This window comes from Rhincodon typus, chromosome 34, assembly GCF_021869965.1.
Source record: "Rhincodon typus isolate 14 chromosome 34, sRhiTyp1.1, whole genome shotgun sequence".
In the NCBI taxonomy this organism is placed as follows: Eukaryota; Metazoa; Chordata; class Chondrichthyes; order Orectolobiformes; family Rhincodontidae; genus Rhincodon; species Rhincodon typus.
In genome coordinates, this window is record NC_063365.1 from 21085347 (window position 1) to 21104496 (window position 19150).

General features: G+C 43.5%; 2 protein-coding genes across 3 annotated transcripts in view; one reads left to right on the plus strand and one right to left on the minus strand.

Moving 5' to 3' along the window:
• vsir (V-set immunoregulatory receptor) overlaps nt 1-18530 on the plus strand; it is a 57363-nt gene extending 38833 nt beyond the window's left edge. For both annotated transcript variants that reach the window (XM_048616341.1, XM_048616340.1), the window contains 4 exons: nt 3528-3638; nt 5518-5545; nt 7915-8090; nt 12086-18530. In XM_048616341.1, coding sequence (XP_048472298.1) covers nt 3528-3638; nt 5518-5545; nt 7915-8090; nt 12086-12111 — 341 coding nt within the window. In that variant the 3' untranslated portion in view covers nt 12112-18530. The remainder of the gene's footprint in view (nt 1-3527; nt 3639-5517; nt 5546-7914; nt 8091-12085) is intronic.
• Nucleotides 10209-19150, minus strand: part of LOC109920365 (cadherin-23-like) — a 63209-nt gene continuing 54267 nt past the window's right edge. The window contains exon 11 of the mRNA XM_048616338.1: nt 10209-11491. Within this exon, the coding sequence (XP_048472295.1) occupies nt 11456-11491 (36 nt within the window). The 3' untranslated portion in view covers nt 10209-11455. The remainder of the gene's footprint in view (nt 11492-19150) is intronic.

Consider the following 19150-nt stretch of genomic DNA (forward strand, 5'->3'; position numbering starts at 1 on the left):
ACTCCCCAGCCATCGGGAGCATCCTCCCTATTGCCACTTAGAACAGCTCAAGTGTTACTGAGCAGTCAGTTTTAGAGAGTGAGTCAGAGGAAGGGGAGAGGCAGAAGATTGGTACCTTTCGGCTGCTAGCCAGTCAAGTACCAAGGAGCAGGGGTTGGAGACTTTATCCTGTAAAGGATGCTGCTGTAGCTGAAGAGTTAGGACTCGGAGGAGTCCAGGGAAGATGAGGGAAGGTCCTGGAACTGTGGAGGCTCAGGAGAACCCTGTAAACCATAACTAGTTCAGGGTAGCTGACAGTAGGGCTGAAGGAAGTCCACAAGTAGTATATGCTTGGTGTAGCTCAGCGAGATTGGAGTTTGGAGAAACCCAGATGCAGTATGAGTTTGGTGAAATTATCTGTTTGCAATGAAGCTGGAATTGAGGCCATGAGTAGCTGCTGGACTACTGTTTCCAGAATTTAGGGCGAAGCCTAGTTCCAGGAAAGGATAGTTATTCATTAATGGGATGAGGATGTTGCTGGCTAGGCAGCATTTAGTGCCCATCCCTAATTGCCCAGAGGCCAGTTGAGAGTCAACCACATTTCTCTGGAGTCACACGTAGGCCAGACCAGGTAAGGATGGCAGTTTCCTTTCCTAAAGGACATTAGTGAACCAAATGGGTTTTTCCAACAGTTGACAATGGATTCATGGTCATCATTACATTCTTTAATTCCAGACATTTTTATTGAATTCAAATTTCAACGTTTCCCATGGTGGGACTTGAACCCGGGGCTGGGTTTCTGGATTAACAGTCCAGCGATTATACCAGAAGGCCATTGTCTCCCCTATCTGGACACGTCTGATCATTTGAGGCAGTCTGTTATTGAATGGCTTTCGAGGGAATTCAAAAGCTGCCTGTTTGAAAGTGAAGAATTTGGAATCCTTGGAAAGGAGACAAAGTTTTTTTGACAGTTGGGGATCCACAGTGAGGGCCAAATGCAAGAGCGAAGTATACAGTAAATGGCAGAACATTTCGCAGCATTGATATACACAAGGATTTCGGGGTGCGAGTCCATAGCTTCCAGAAAGTGGTAACACAAGTGGATAAAAGTGGGAAAGAAGGCACATGGCATGCTGCCTTCACTAGTCAGGGCAAGTATACAAGTTGGCAAGTTATGTTGCTGCTGCAAAAACTTTAGTTCAGCCACATTTAGAGTATTGTGTGCAGTTCTGGTTGCCACACTATAGGAAGGATGTGCAGGCTTTGGAGAGGGTGTTGAAGTGGTTTATCAGGATGGTGCCTGGATTGGAGTGTATTAGCTATAAGGAGAGGTTTGGATAAACTTGAATTGTTCTTGCTCGAGTGTCAGAGGCTGTGGGGCAACCCGACAGAAGTATATAAAATTTATGAGATGTGGATAGGGTGGATAATCAGAGTCTTTTTTCCCAGAGTGGAAATGTCAAAGACTAGGAGGCCTAGGTTTAAGGAGAGGTGGGGATAAGTTTAAAGAAGGTGTGTGAGGGTGGCAGCTGCCTGAGACGTGCTGCTAGGGGAGGTGGTTGAAGCAGATATAATAGCAACATTTCAGATGCATTTAGACAGACACAAGACCAGGCAGGGAACAGAGGGATACGGACCTGTGCACGTAGATGGGATTAGTTTAGAATGACATCGTGGTCAGCACAGACATGGTAGGCCATAGGGCCTGTTCTAAGTTTTATGTTACTGGCTGGATATTTGTTTAAATCCCATGGCTGTATTTGGTAGGATTTGAATTCAGTTAATACATCTGAAATTGAAAAGCTAGTCTCAGTAATGGTGATCATGACAACAATCATTCATCATTGTAAAAAAATTCCATCTGGTTCACTAATATCCTTTAGGGAAGGAAACTGCCATCCTCACCCAATCCGGCCTCGATGTGACTCCAGACCCACAGAATTGTGGTTGATAATTTCACTGCCCAGGGAAATGGTCTAGCATGCCATTCAGTTCCAGTGTAACTGACGCTAGTCTCACCACTATCCTGTGAAAGAATATTTTTAAAAACTGGCTGATGTGGTGTTCTCAACAAGGTGTCACATTTTTGAGGAAGATTTTATTCATGTTAATTTTCAGACCTTACTTTGTGATGGAAACATATTTCCTCTTCTGAAGCGCATGGCAAGTTGGCAGGTTCAAAATATTCGCTTGGCCTTGCGTATGGGCAGTCAGCATCACACTGCACTTCCTCCCCCACCCTCGTCATGCAATGGTCGGGGGGAAAGAAACTTCAGAATGACTTGATGGTTTTCAGATTCAATCACTGGAAACAGAAACAGACTACAGGCTGTCTCTGATTGTACACATTAACACCTACTTAATAAACAGCATGTACATGTTAGCTCGGACAGCTGGTTTGTGATGCAGAGTGACACCGACAGTGAGAGTTCAATTTCCATGCTGGCTGAGGTTACCGTAAAGGATTCTCCATCACAACCGTGCGGCATGGTAGCTCAGTGGTTAGCACTGCTGCCTCACAGCACCAGGGACCCGGGTTGGATTCCAGCCTCGGGCGACTGTCTGTGTGGAATTTGCACATTCTCCCTGTGTCTGCGTGGGTTTCCTCCGGGTGCTCCGGTTTCCTCCCACATCCAAAGATGTGCAGGTTGGGGTGGATTGGCCATGCTAAATTGTCCCACAGTGTTCAGGGATGTTTAGGCTAGGTGAGTTAGACCCTGGAAATTAGGGGAATGAGTCTGGGTGGGAAGGCTCTTCAACTTCTGTTTCTGTTCCAAAGACTAATGGTTGTGTGTGAGAGGGGGATAAAAAAAATTCTTCCTTACCTGCATCTTAAAGGGGAGACTCCTTATCTCTAAATGGTGCCGCTGGTTCTAGGTCCTCCCACTGACGGAAAAGATCCTCTCAGGATCCACCCTGCCAAGCTTCCAGACTGGGGAAACATTTGTACAGGATAGGGTGATGTGGAAGGAAGGGGAGTTTGGACTAGGTATAATTGGATAGCTCTACGACAGTCAAGATAGATCAAAAGATGTGCTGCAGAAATTCACCAAATGTCCTCCACAAACCTTCCAAACCCACAACCACTTCCATCTGGAAGGACAAGGGCAGCAGATATATGGGAACACCACCCCCTCCAAGCCACTCACCAACCTGACTTGGAAATATATCGCTGTTCCTTCACTGTCGCTGGGTCAAAATCCTGGAATTCCCTCCCTAATGGCATTGTGGGTCAACCTACAGCAGGAGGACTGCAGTGGTTCAAGAAGGCAGCTCACCACCACCTTCTCAAGGGGCAACTAGGGATGGGCAATAAATGCTGACCAGCCAGTGACACTCACACTCTCCATCTCTCTCTCTCTCACTCACACACACACATTCTCTCTCTCTCTCTCTCTCTCCATTTGACACCCAGATCCCAGAAATAAAAGGTCTCCTTCTGCACTTTGCTATCCTTCAATGATGCTGCATGGGTGTTTATTCTTTTCTCAATGGCTGTACATGTCATGTATATCGAATAATTTTTTTTTGTGTTTAAATTCCCCCAGCCACCACAGCTGCTGCTCTCGCCACCATGGGATGTGTCATTGGCATCTTGTCTCTGCCCTTGATTCTGCTCCTCATTTACAAACAGAGGCAGGGTGCAGCCACCAGGAGAAGTAAGTAAGAAACCAACTCGGGCACTTACTGCAGCTCTACACAGCGCAAATGCAAAAGGTCTGGATTGATATTGGTAATGAGGCCAAATATTTCATAACTGCTGCTTATCTGCATATGGGAAATTCTGCAAACATTTATACACTCTCAACAAACCCCCACAATTAATGGTGTATTCTTGGCAAAACCTAACAATTACTGACACACCTCCCCCTCACCCCAGGCACCCCCTGTAAATACTGACGCTCTGCCCCCAGGGGACCGTCTGCAGTTACAGACATACTCCCGGGGATCCCCAACTTATACTGACGTGCCTGCTGTCGTTGTCACTCTCTCAAGCTCCCCCACACCCCTGTCATCACTGTCAGTCTTTCAGATACACTCTGCTATCAGTGTCACCCTTTCAGGTGTGTCCTACAGTCAATGTCACATTATTTCTGCTTTTATTTCCCTTTAAAGTCTAGCAGAAATTACAGTGACTGAATATACGCCCACCAGTCAGTTTTGTCCTGATGCACGTTTCTCTGACCAGTTTTTTTCTGGCACATGAGCACCAGAGAAGAATTCATAAACAGATACTTGTGAAAAATCTGAGAGAATGGCATTTTGTACCCAAACAGGCTTTCTTATTCACACCAATGAAGGTGTCCAAACTTTCATCAATGTAAGAGATCTGCATTTATGTTATTTCCTTATCATGTGTGTCAGGCCTTGTATAGATGCAATTAATTTTGCTGGAAATGCACCTCTGTTATGTCAGAAAACAGAGCACCCATTTTAGCCACAGCATCATTCCACAGTAGCTAAGAAGTCAGAGCTAATCGGCTGGTGTTGGCAGAGGGTAAATAAAATCTTTTCTCGTTCAGTGGGTGGTTAGGGTCTGGAATTCACTGCCTCGAAAGTTGGAGGAGGCAGGTTCAAATGAAGCATTATATGGTTATTTAAAACAGAAACAAGGTGCAGGGTTGTGGGATGGGGGAAAAGACTGGGTTGGTGCTGAATGAAAATGCATAGGCAGCCTGTGCAGATATGATAGGCTACATGGAGTGAGGGTCACACAGCACGGAAACAGACCCTTTGGTCCAACTCATCTGCACCGACCAAACATCCCAATCTGACCTCTTCCCGTTGGCCAGCATTTGGCCCAGATCCCTCTAAATCCTTCCTATTCATATGACCTCCTTCTGCACCACTAATAGTTTTGTGATTCTGTGAATGGTTTTATTCACAGTGTTTGATATCCACCTGAATAACCACAAGAGCAAGACAATGGCCATGGGTTTGAAAATGTATTTGTAGTGTAGCAGCTCCTCAAAGCTGCAGTGGAGTCTGTTTCAGCCGAGATTAAGCATGTTCGCATTTGTGGTTTGAGTGTCGGAGAAAGTATAACCTAATCAGCATAATTTAGCAGGTAATGTCCCCATCAGTGTTTGATTAAAAAGCATCGTAGAAATAGCAGAAGTATCAGCAGCTGATGATTGTAATCAGGCTTTCCACAGAACTTTTCTGTTCCACCTCCACACTGTCCCATGTCACAACCAAAGTAATGCAAAGCCTAGCTGCTGTCAGCAATATTGTGAGGAGTCGGTGTGGCAAGAAACCTTTAACCTGTTGTGCAGATAGATTCAAGGAGAAGTCAGGTAAGTATAATACAGAAATGAACGGATGGCTTTACTGATAGGGTAAGATGAAGAGTCAAGTGGGATATCACTGTCAGTAAGAACTGTTTGAGTCAAACAACCAGTTTCTGTGCTGTATATGCAACGTAATTGATGCATTAAGTTTGTAAACTTTTTGAATCATTTGTGGCTTTACTACAGCAACCTGCATATGCAGTGTTTTGATTTTTCACAGTCTTACCTCACTTGTTTCTCTTTGCAGGAGCCCATGAGCTTGTCCGAATGGACAGGTATGTTTTTAATTGATCCTCAAATCTTTCTCTTAAACTGAAGGGAATTTCCTCCTTTTCTTTGCCCTTTCTTACAGGCAATACAGTCAAGGTTCCAGAACATGAGGCAGCGCAAGCCCACTGGGGAATAGTTATGGGGGCGTTGTGAAGGGTAAAGAGATGACTCACCAACAAATCTTAGTCTTAAGTTTATTTCCCTTCAATTACCATTGGGTATTCAGAGGAGTGGGCCTCTACTTCATCGTTGTGCTATAATGATGTACGAACACTGAAACAAACTCTATCCATCCATTCTACATAGAGTTAATAGAAGTGGACTCAGGAAGTGGGGGAGGGGGAGCCACCTTGGGTTACTCATATGACTTCTAAGAACAGAACGGATGCAGTCCTTTCTGTAGAACAGCTCTCCACACTCTCACCAATAAATAGTTGGCCTAGGTGCAGACCACAACTTGAGGCTGGGATTACTGTCACAAAGTTTGGCTTGTTCACATAACCTTTATCTATGATTGTTTCTCATGGATGTATCTGATAACATGAAGGTTAAGACAACACATTGCCTGACCGACAGGAGGTTTTTTTCCTATTCATTTGTGGTACGTGGGCGTCGCTGGCTGGGCCTGCATTTCTTGCCCGACCCTAGTTGCCTGGAGAGCTGCCTTCTTGAATCGCTGTAGTCCTCCTGCTGTGGGTTGACCCACAATGCCATTTGGGAGGAAATTCCAGGATTTTGACCCAGCAACAGTGAAGGAACGGCGATCTATTTCCAAGTCAGGATGGTGAGTGGCTTGGAGGGGAACTTGGAGATGGTGGTGTTCCCATCTATCTGCTGCCCTTGCCCTTCTAGATGGAAGTGGTCGTAGGTTTGGAAGGTGCTGTCTGAGGATCTTTGGTGAATTTCTGCAGGGCATCTTGTAGATAGTACACACTGCTGCTACTGAGCGTCGGTGGTGGAGGGAGTGGATGCTTGTGGATATAGTGCCAATCAAGTGGGTTGCTTTGTCCTGGATGGTGTCAAACTTCTTGAGTTCAAAGGGCGAGTAACTGTAGGTTAACATGCTCAAAGGATTGACAGATTAGCTTTGGATATCCAGCAGTCAGGCACAAAATCCTTTAAAATAAAAGATCATGATGCCAAAAATTGGGAAAGGAATCCCAAAATGACTGGAAGTGAAAATGGAAAGTGCTGGAGAAACTTCTCAGATCAGGTGGCATCTGTGGTGAGAGAAACAGAGTTAATGTTTAAAGTCTGAAATGATCCTTCTGCTTCAAAAGAAGTCCCCAGTGAAGAAGATTCACTGGATAGTGAAGAAGGTTAGCTCAGAGTACAATGGATCTTGATCATCTGGGTCAATGAGCCGGAGAATGGCAGATGGAGTTTAATTCAGATAAATGCGATACATTTTGGTAAGACAAACCAGGGCCCTGAGGAGTATTGTTGAATAGAGAGACCTAGGGGTGCAGGTACATATTCCCTTGAAAGTAATGTGACAGGTAGGCAGGGTGATAAAGAAGGCATTTGGCACTCTTGCATTGAGTACAGGGAGTTGGAATATCATGTTACAACTGTGTAAGACATTGGTAAAGCCACATTTGGGGTACTGCATACAATTCTGGTTACTCTGCTTTAGGGAGGATGTTATTGAACTGGAAAGGGTGCAGAAAAGATTTGCAAGGATGTTACTAAGACTAGAAGGTTTGAGTTATAAAGAGAGGCTGGATAAGCTGGGACTTCTTTCCCTGGAGCGTTGGAGAGTGAGGGGTGACCTTATAGAGGTTTATAAAATCACGAGCGCCATAGATAAAGCGAATAGCCAAGGCCTTTTCCTAAGGCTAGGGGAGTCCAATACCAGGGGGCATACGTTTATTGCGAGAGGGGAAAGGTTTAAAAAGGACCTTAAAACGACTTCTCAACACAGAGGGTGGCCCATATTTGGCATGAACTGCCAGATGGAGTGGTAGAGGCAGGTACAGTCACAACATTTAAAAGACATTTGGACAGGTACATGAATAAGAATGGTTTAGAGGAATTTGGGCCAAACGCAGGTAAATGGGACTAGTTCAGTTTAGGAAATCTGGTCAGCATGGACAAATTGGGCTGAAAGGCCTGTTTCTGTGCTGTATGCCTCTAAGTCTGTTCCGAAGAAGTATCATACAGGACTTGAAACATTTAACTCTGTTTCTCTCTCCACAGATACTGCCAGACCTGCTGAGTTTCTCCAGCACATTCTGCTTTTATTTCAGATTTTCAGCACCCGCAGTATTTTGCTTTCACCTGAAATGGTAGAACTTGTTTCTGAATAACTGATTGGAATTAAAGACCTTGGGCCGAAAGTGATGAATGTGGAATTTGTTTTCCTGATTTACAGTGAGGCTATTGGTGTGGAGAATCCAGTATTTGAGGAAATTACAGCCCAAAATTCTGAAGTGAAACCGAGGACACTGGATATTCGTCGCCTTCCATCAGACTCCGACCGCCATCTCCTCTCTGAACCCAACACTCCACTTTCTCCTGAGGCATTACCACGGTTTTTCCCAACACTCGGTAAGTTTGCTTTCTTCCGTTCATCGTACGTGCGGGCATGTGGAGGGGAGAAACCAATGGAATTCCTCGGAAAAGGCTTACTTGGATAAGCTCTGGATTCTTGGGCATCTGCCCAGACTCACTGGATACTGCTCTGACCACCGAGTCTGAAGCTTTTGGGGTCCAGTGGGTGTTGGTTGAAATCCCAGTCCACAAGCCTGAGCACATCTGTACTGACCTTCCCAGTGCCATTATAGAGCCACTGCTGCACTGAGTCACACAGTCATACAGCACAGAAACAGGCCCTTAGGTTCAACTTGTCCGAGCTGATCAGTTTCCAGAACTAAACTAGTCCCATTGCCTGTGTTTGGCCCATATCCCTCTTAAACCTTTTCCATTTGTGCAGCTATCCAAATGTCTTTTAAATGTTGTGATTGTACCTGCATCTACCACTTCCTCTGGCAGTACATTTCATACACGCATCATCGTTTGCACATAAAGGTTGTCCCTCAGTTCCCTTTTAAATCTTTTCCCTCTCATCTTAAATCTATGCCCTCTAGTTTTGGACTCCCATACCCTAGGGAAAAGATTCACCTATTCAACTTATTTATGCCCCTCACTATTTTATAACCTCTATTAAGGTCACCCATCAACCACCTATGCTCTGGGGGAAAAAAAATCCCAGCCTCTCCTTATAACTGAAACCCTCCAGACGCAGCAACATCCTTGTGAATCTTTTCTGCACTCTTTCCAATTTAATAATATCCTTCCTATAGAACTGGACACAGTATTCCAAAAGTGGCCTCACTAATGTCTTGTACAGCTGCAACATGACATCCCAAGTCCTGTCTTCAATGCAGTGAACAATGAAGGCAAGCATGCCAAACGCCTTCTTCACCACCCTGCCTACCTGTGATGCCACATTCAAAGAACTGTGTACCTGAACCCCTAGGTCTCTTTGTTTGGCAACATGCCCCAGGGCCCAAAAACTAACTGTAAGTCCTTTCCTGGTTTCTCTTACCGCAATTCAGCACCTCGCATTTATCTACATTAAACTCCATCTGCCACTGCTGAAGGTTCTGTCTCTCAGGTGAGATGTTAAACCAAGTTTGCATCCCCTACCCCTCCAGATGGACATCAATGGGACAAACTGAGGAAGGGAGGAAGACAGAGAGATGTTGAGGCGAGGAGGAGGAGGAGGTGGGTTAGAAGAAAGAGAGAGAAGAACGTGCTTGAGGGTAGGAAGTTGGGGGCTGTGGGGATGGGGGGGGGGGTGGGGGGGTGGGGGGGGTGGAGGAGTTCCAGTGATAGACGTCTGTTGAAGATCTGGTTTCAGGATAGGAGAAGGCTATTTTGTTTTTAAAAATGTATATTTGACCCTGACAAGACTGGAACATGCTAACAGATGAAACTGAAGTTCAGTGGAGAGGGTGAAACAGTCCACTCAGTGAGCGGTACACATTGTGCACGTACCTGGGCAGGTGGTAGAGTTGTGGTTAACAACCAGACGCTTTTGCAGAGATGGCGAGGCTGTGTACCATAATTGGTGCATCACCACAAGACACAACCTGTCGAGCACGACTAGTCTGTTACATTCATTTCTAGATTTACTGAGCTGAAGGGTCAACAACGACTTGTACAAAGTTGCAAGAAGTCCCATAGCGCTTCACTGGAGTGTGAGCAAAAAAAAAACATCTGATGCTGAGCCTGAGAAGGAGATATCGGGACGGGTGACCGTAAGGGATGTTGGTTTTAAGGAGAGTTTTAAAAGGAGGAGAGGGAGGTGAATAAGTTTAGGGAGGTAATTCCAGAGCTTAAGGGCTGGGCAGCCTGACCACCAGTGGGGCTAATCACTAAAGTATGGAAGGTGCACAAGACTAGACTGTAGCTGCACGGGGATTCTGAAGAGTTGTGAAGCTGCAGGCATTTTGAGGGAATTTTCCAATCCGTCACTGGTGATCTCGCTGGGTATTTTTTGACCATATGTGACAGAATAGAATGGGCAGTGGTAAACTGGTGAATGGTTTAACATCCTGCCCAGCTCTCTTATTTCTTTGAGCAGCATTCCCTGGTGACTGCAGGAATATAAAGATCAAAACCAGCCACTTTGATGAGCCCATGATAACATAGTAGTCCCATTACATAGAAAATAATCAACACACACTTGCAATGTTTATTTTGGAACAGAGGTCGTTGCAACAAACAGGCTGACAATTCTGCAGCGATACAGAGAAAAATATTTTCAATTTAAAAAAAAAATCACAAATCAGCAGGAAACACAGATATTCCATGCTATGATTAAAACCACTTCATGGGTTAAAAGCTATCTCACAGACTCATGATGCCACAGAAAGCCACTTCCTGCTCTGAAAGCTTAAAGTACAAATTATCTTCAGCACTGACATTCTTGACATTTTTCAACATTTCTGCTCCAAATCCCACAGTAAAAAAAAAACCTTTTTACTGTACTAACCATATTACAACATCATCATGAGCCCTGATCTTTGACAAAGTTCAGTGAAAGACTTGACTATTTTTCATGCATTGAAAGGGGTGACCACTGCAGTTATGCTATTTTCAGTTTGGAATCTTGCTGAAAAGAGAGACACATTGCTGGATGAGTTGGACTCATCAGGGCAAATGCAAGGATGCCACATTTTAAAGAATCACTGCTGGAGGCAAGGGTTGGCATTACTTAGCAAGTCAACATTTGATTGGCTGATACATTGCCGTGGCAAAAGCAATGAGAAACTATCGACTTCCCAAGCTCTGAAGCAGTCCATCAAAGATGCAAATCTTTCACACGTTCCCTTTGTTTGCAGAGAATGGATCTCTGTTTAAAAATGTATGAAGTTTTCTGGAAGAGTACATGATCCATGTTATGAACTCAACTGAAAGTCTTTGTTGGTTGTTAGTGTGGCTATTAATGAGCTCAAGATTGTTGAGAAGGTGCTGCCCAATTGTAGCTAGTAGCTACACTATTCGAAATATGTTTGACAATTGGCCACCATTAAACTGCAGGCCGGGTTGTCAGTGGTTCAGACAGACCTAAAACCTCGTCCTCCCCTCCCCTCCCCACCTCCCACTGCTTGGGTACAGGATTACACACACACACACACACACACACACACACACAAAAACTTTTCCAAGGGTATCTTCAAGCTGAGGCAGAGGCTCACTCACGTTCCCTGTCGCCTGCTCTTCCTGTCGAGGGTTTTGGACCTTGACAGCCCACTTGTCACCTGTAATTGGGCAGGGAACCTCACACAAGGCGGTACCCTGGACAAAATCCCAGGCCAGTGATTGTTTGCAACCTCCATCCCCCACAACCTCGGGGATTGGTGAAGGACTTCCTGTTTGATGCTTCAATGCAAAAATTCAGCTCTTTATGAAGAATCTTCCTCTTTCTCCAAAGAGTTAACCTGCAAGGGGTATGAATAACACAAGTCCAACTGCGTTTTGAATGCTTCATAACAACTTCAGGAAATTCTCTTTTCCTTTTTACTATTGAGGGTACTAACAAAACAATAGATTCACCGAGGGCTTGGCAATCTCCTGATCTCCAGGTAATTGATTCACATTTAAAGGCACCTATGGCCCTGAGAAAGGTAGGCAGAAATTGAAGGAGCTGCAGGTCAAAACAACTACAATCAAACAATAAATCTTTACATGAAAATAAATGAAAGAACCGAAAGATCTGAAACAAAACAGGAAGTAGTGGAGAAACTCAGCAGGTTTGGCAGCCCCTGTGGACAGAAAGCAGAGTTAACATTTTGGGTCCACTGACCTGTTCTGAAGAAGGGTTACCGGACCTGAAACATTAACTGTTTCTCTCTCTACAGGTGCTGCTAGACCTGCTGAGTTTCTCTGAAGCTTCCTGTTTTTGTTTCAAATCTTTACATAATCTGGAGAGACAGCACTGCTTTTCTTCAATGCTGCTTCATATGCACCAGTAAGACATTTAATTAGATATTGAATGGAAGACGTTGAATTTAACTTCCCTTGCATTTTGACAGAACTTGTGCCTGACTCCCCAAAGTGATGCAAACATAGAGTGGAACGGTCCATGTTTTGGATCAAAACCATGGAAGCAGATGAACAGAAGTTGGTCTGATCACAGAAAACAATGACAAACAGATACAAAATGAATTACATTCCACTCGTCTAATTTCCAGTAGCTTTATGCATTCATTAGGCCATGCTGGAAACTGCAAATCAAAGATCTTTTTAAGGTAACTGTGAATTTCAACCGAGACGCATATTAAGGAAAATGTAGGGACACATTCAGCACAAGCTATGCTTTAATGGACATTCCGTACCTTTCACTTGTGGGGGTGAGTGAACACAATTATCAACCAGTCATGCGACAACACGCTTGAGTTTATTGGTGTAAATTAGCTAAACTGTTTACAAACTAAGTACTTAGCTAGTGTACTGTCTGTCTGCTGATACCCAGACAGGTCTGTCCTCTCTCCTCTCCTCCTGACCCACAATAACCAGACAGGCATACCATCACTCATTCCATCAGCCCCTCAAAAACCCAGATTCTGAGCGAGACCCAGCCTCCGGGACAAAGGAAATACTCAGAAGAATGTAAGCAGGAGCAGATCATACCAGTGTTCGGGTCTGCTCCACCATGCCAAACAACTAGGGCTGCTCACTGGCCTCAAGCCCAAGGTGATGAGCTCAGATGGAGTTGTCCCCAATTGGATCTGACAGACTAGTGTTCATGTACAAAGGGCTCAACTCGCTGCTTTCAAGGAGATGATTTGATTAAGTCAAAACCTACACTTCACAATCCTGCACCACGTCAGTATTTTTTCCAAATGTACCTTTCCAGGAAATTTTAACCCTTCGTCACTTGGCCTGTTTCTGGCCATGTCAACATGGACATAGTTTGTGCCCGGGTGGGTTGGGATGAGAGAAGAGAAAATGGAAAGAGGCGAATAACTTGGTCCAAAACCAGTGATCCCAAGGATTTCTCTACTTAACACTTTGTTGAATGTTTCGATCTCAAATCTGGTATGAGTGCCCAGTATCAGTGAAAATGCCAGCTTTAAAATAACTATTTGCCTCACTAATCAAACAAAGTTTAGCAGCACTGTACAGTATATCTATTGTGACATTGTGGCGTTCAGGCAGTTGGTATCCTCTGATTAGCAACACATCACTTTTCTAGAACAGTGGATTCTAATTATGAACAATTATATGTCAGTATTATGGCTGGCATTGATTGTAACATTAATTTTTATTTTGTATGTAATCAAACAGCAAATTACAGTCTGATGTGTGTAGAGTGAAACAGTATTACTAAATGATCGAGACAATCATTGCTGGGTTTTAAAAGTCAGAACAGTCACTAAAGTGGATCATCCTAAGGTTTGATGCAACAAATTACTGGTACTGTTAATGGTTCTGATCCAGTACTACAGCTTTCAATACAAACCTCAAACAATAAAGTCCTTTCGTTTCAAATACGCTCTGCTCCAAACGCGAGAAAGAAGTATTTGTGTAGCACCTTTAACTTTGTAAAATTTCCCAGGGTGCTTCACAACTTTGTCAAAATATGACCTATCATTGCACTGGAGGGGTATCTTTTAAGAAGGTGAAGAGGTTAATGGAGGGATTTCCAGAGTAGTCAGCTGGAGGTATGCTGCCATTGATGGAGTCATTCAAATCTGGGATGCACAAGAGGCAGAGTTAGTGTGCCAATGAAGAGGAGATCACAGATATAGGTGGGGTGGGAGAGGGATTTGACGCACAATATCAGAGGAAGAAGAACATTGAAAATATTGCAAAATTTAGGTGCCTGACAGTATGCACTGTAATACATTCAGGTGTATAGAACAATTATAGACTGTTATTGGACTGGTGTGGGTAATAACGTTTACCACACAAGGTTGGCCTTGTGTACAAAACTAAGAGTGTCTCTTCTTGGAGCCACATCTTGTTTGGTTTTAAGGCAGAAGACAGCAGTATGGAACGGGTAAACAAACAGGTCATTTGGATCTCAGTGTGGGGATGGGGAAAGGGTTTTCATTGAGTTGTTGCATTGGGGGGGGCAACAGGTCGATGATGTGCTCCTGGTTAGGAGTCATACCCACTGAAACAAGCATGGGAACTCTTAAGTGTGTAGGTACCATCCGAGAATGTAAGGACTGCAAATGTAATACATTCAGCTGAAGCTCTTAGTCCAGCTTAGTGCAGCTATTTTTCCCTGGACTGCACTGCCTGTAAGGGCAGCAGAGGTAGTTACCATAACGACTTTGAAAAGAGAACTCAATAAATGCTTGAAGTGGAAAATCTGCACGGCCATGGGGATAAGATGGGACATAGTGTGACTAATTGTGTTGCACTTTCAAATAGCTCAGAACAGAACAGTGGCATTATTCTTCGATTCTATAATAAAAAAGAACATACTGTAAGATGTTGAAATCTGAAACAAACACCGAGAACTCTGGCAAAACTCAGCAGGTCTGGCAGCATCTGCAGAGAGAGAATCAGAGTTAACGTTTTTGATTCCAGTGTGACTCTCCTTTGGAACGCATTTATGAAGAAATCATATCACTCAAAATAGTTGCTGATAGATCTGTTGAGTTTCTCCAGTGTTCTTGTTGATTCCTAAATTGTTGGAAAGTGATACATTCATCCTGTTAATGTCCCAGCCAATTCTCCTTAAATTACATGGGTTTTCCAATGAACGAATTCAAGGTTTGTCACCGTTTTTTGCCGCTTGGGGTGGTGGTAGTGTGGGGAGTGCAACTGTGGCTCCTTGAAATCCAGTACAGATTCTGCTCGACAGTTTTGTTTGTGGATCTATGCAGCCTTAAACCAAGACAACAAGGCTGAATGCAGCAGGTAAATTGGCAACGCTGCCAGAAACCAAATCGATGATACCACTTGGAGCTGAAACTTGATCTTGACATTGCTTTCAGGGCTGGGCTCTATATTGGAAGGATTGCTTTGATAAAGATGTTGTATTGACTAGGGGAACTCGTGGCATAATGGTAATAACACTGGGCTTGTAATCCAGAGACTCCAGGCTAATCAGCTGGGATGTGGATTCAATTCCAAAAGTGGCTGATGGCTTAAATCTTAATTCACTTGAATTTAGTTAACAGCAAAAATAATTGGAATTAAAATATAGTGTCATGATGGTCACAAAAATGTGGTTGATTGTTTGAGGCAGGGAGGAATCCCATCTGGTTCACTAATGCCCTTTAGAGAAGGCAATCTGTTACCCTTAACTAGTCGATCTACGTGTGATTCTGAAATGGTCCGATAATGCCACTCAGTTAAAGGGGCAAAAAAGGATAGGCTCACTCAGCAAGTGAAAGCCATACACCACAAAAGTTTAAAAAAAGTTGTTCCTGTTTTGTTTTATGGAAGTTAAACCCAGTGTTTATACGGGTTGGGTACTTTAAGAGTGTTTAAATGGGATTTGGAAACAAATGTGCTCTGGTCTTTGTTGTGTCCTTAGAAAATTAAGGATCATTAAAACTGTCTGAGCCTAAAGTCTGTACATGAAAACAGATTGAGGAGACTGCACAATCAGTTGATGATTTTTGGGCACAAGACTGGCTGATGAAATATTGTTTATAAGTAAGGCAGAAAATTTATCAGCTGTAAAAGCCGTCATTTACACGTTGTTCTCACTGTTGAGGTTAAAATTGATTTTAAACAAAACAGATTTAGTTCTCCCCAAGATTACCATCGGGAGGCACATCAATACTCAACAGTAAATAACAAGAATGTAGGAGTACTAACTTAAGATGATGGAATCTGTGCTGAAAATAAAAAGTGCTGGAGACCGCAGTGGGTCAGGCAGCTCTGATGAAGAGTCCTCTAGACTGGAAACATTAGTTTGCTTTCTCTCCATGGATGCAGCCTAACCTGCTGTGGGCTCGAGCACTTTTTGTTTTCATTAAACAACCAGAAGGTTGTTTCATAGGATGCAACTGCGAAAGAGGTTAGGGCTGGTAATTCCACGTTGGAACTGTCATTAAGATCAGTAACCTGTGCTGTGTATAGTTTTAGTCGCTCACCCTCGGACCTGCCTCACCAGTCAGGCTGACCACAAATAGCAGTGACCAAACAATGTTTCTTCAACAAGGGAATGTGTCCCTAGGCTCCACACAGGAATGTGCTATCAGACAACACCAGAGGTGTTAATGCTATCAGTGTGATCTATCTGACAGCATGGAGTTTGCAGTCCTGCCAGAGACCAGCAACTTGTTGCAGAAAGGGAGGTGACGGGTGAGGAGCAAAGATGTGAGTAAGGAGGTGCAGAGGAACTTGCACAAAGCAAACAGATTGTGCACCACGCTCCCCAACACCTTAACTCTGCAAACGTCTGCAGCAAGCTACAGCCAGAGGAGGGGCTGCCATGAACACAGCTGTTAGGGTTAGAAAGCAAAACCTGCAAATACTGCACACCCTGAATCAAAAACCAACAACACACAGTGCACCCATTGGTATCTGTAAAGAGTAAAGGTTTAGTACCTCAGGTGTGTATCCGTCATCAGAAGTACAGTGGAACCACTCGCCGGTCTTTATTCTTCACATTCTGATGAACCTCTGGTATATTTACCAACTCCTTTGTCTTTTCAGAACAGACACACCTTGGCAATCCAGGTTGTGTTAGAATTTTCAAGACGGTTAAACTGGTATTGTCTTCAGCCCAAAGCTGATCACTTCACTACTTGGTCTCTGCTTAAAATACATTTTGGCTGTGCACTATAAGATTATCCTTGTTACCTGGCATTTTAATTCCTTAGGATATGTGTTCATGATAAAAGGTTCCTCCAGACTTCGGAGTGACTGAGCAAGTTGGATCCCACAAGATCCAGTGATCCTGACCTTGCTGTGATTGCCCATTTCTCAATCAGTCTTTATGTGCATTTGGTCAATCCCCCTGACTTTCCCCTCCCCCATGCTTTGTCTAACTACAAACACAATCGGCAATGGGTTTACAACTTCACAGGAAAAATCCGTGCTCTCCCATGATTTGCATTAAATCAATGGAACAAATGTGTTTAGAGCACTTACAATCTTTGCTTCTCCATGTTCAATCTCTTGGCAAGGCTTAAAGATCTCGGCTTTACTTCAGGTCATTGCACACCCCCTTTCAGTTTACTCCGGTCTTACCTATCTAAGGAAGCAGACTAATCCATGGCACACAACATTAGTCCATAACATCCACGGCACCATCCTTTCAATGGAATAGCACATGTTGCTTGTGATTTGGTCAGTTGGTGTCTGTATGAAGGCCTAGCATTGGAAGGCTGTTAGTTTGAGTAACTAAAAGTCAGCATTGTCTTACCAGACCATAGGGCCCCTCTCTCATTAGGGGTGGTGTAACCCGAGCATCACCAAGCCTCAGGTGAGGGGAGAAGTTGAAAAGGTCAGTCCTTCTTGAGAAGGTAGTTTCAGTCAGTGCAGGAAGTGAACCACATTGCTGGTGTCACTCTGCATCGCAAACCAGCCATCCAGCCAATTGAACTAACACAGCACTCACCCTCACTAGTGAACCAGATGGACTTTCCAACAATCAACAACAGTTTCATGGCCATCATTAGACACTTCATTCCAGGTTTGTTACCGAATTCAAATCGCACCATCTGCCATGGTGGGATTCCAACCCTTGTCCCCAGAACATTACCTGGGTTCTTGATAAATAGGCTAGCAATAAAACCACTCAGCCATCAACTGAATTGATATTTAAATTAGAATTGCATCATTTGATGTTCCAGATGTTCCAGATGTTCCTCTTTCTGTGATGCAGAGGTCACAGGTGCTGTAACTGCACTGTGTTGAGTTTGCCTCTTGTGTGGCAATAAATGCAAACCATTAAACAGCTGAAGCCCAAATGTTCCTCTCTCTCCTGGTACAAAATATCGTTCTGCCCGGTCAAATTGACAACCCACAAGTATTTTGCTTTTAAAAAGTCCATCATTCAGAGCAATTGTAAATCCATGTTTCTCCATGCAGAGTGCATCACTGACAGTGTTTTGGATTATAGTGCATGACGTATGTTTGTAGTTCTAAGAATAAAACAAAGCTTGGACAGACTGAGAATTGAGGTCTTATAATTGGATTTAAATTATTGGATTTTTATTTTAAGTGAATTTTCTTAACATCATTGCTCCCCCACTCCAAATGAACCTTTTCAATTGTAACCCCATGTGGATGCTGTATAATATTCCCATTTGTTAAAGTGCAGTTAAAGAACAGCTTCGAGTATCATGTATGTGTTTGATGTTAAACGGAACAAAAACATGTATAATTTTGTTATTGTTACACTTGTCTGTTAATTATTCAAAATACTTGTAAATTACTTTGAATGTAAAGTGATTTTATATAAAGTTTTTAAATTTAAAGCTGTAAAATTTTTATATCAAAATTAATTTCATGGGGGCTAAAAGAATTTCAGAAATAAAACTTGTTCTACTTTTACAAACACCTATGTAGGCTGTTCCGTATACTCTACACTGATGCATGAAGATGGGTTCTAAAGTTGGGTTCTATCAAACATTATTATAAGGGAACATTAAAGCCTCTTATCAAATTAATTCTGGTTACGTTGCGCAAAATATTGGAGTGGCTTTTGCAAACTAATGATCTCAACACATTAGAATGAATGGATCAAACCTATTTTTACTTTGTCTTCAGTTTTAGTCTAAACATTTTCCGATTCAATTTTAAAGTAAAGATTCCAATATCCTTCCTAACATTGGCATTAACCCATCTGGCCTTAAATACACAACAGTCGCTGATGAGTCCAATCTCGACCCCGGAGAACCCTCTTTAACTCAGAAAGCGGTGAGAATGTCAAACGTGCTGCCAATTGGAGGCAAATATCGGGGGCTCATGATGCATTTAAGAAGAAACACATGAGGTGAGTACATGAGAGAGGTAAACATGGAAGATTATGTCCCATAGAGATAGTAAGAACTGCCGATGCTGGAGTCAGAGGTAACACAGTGTGGAGCTGGAGGAACACAGCAGGCCAGGCAGCATCAGAGGAGCAGGAAAGCTGACATTTCGGGTCGGGACCCTTCTTCAGAAAAACAAACTGCCAA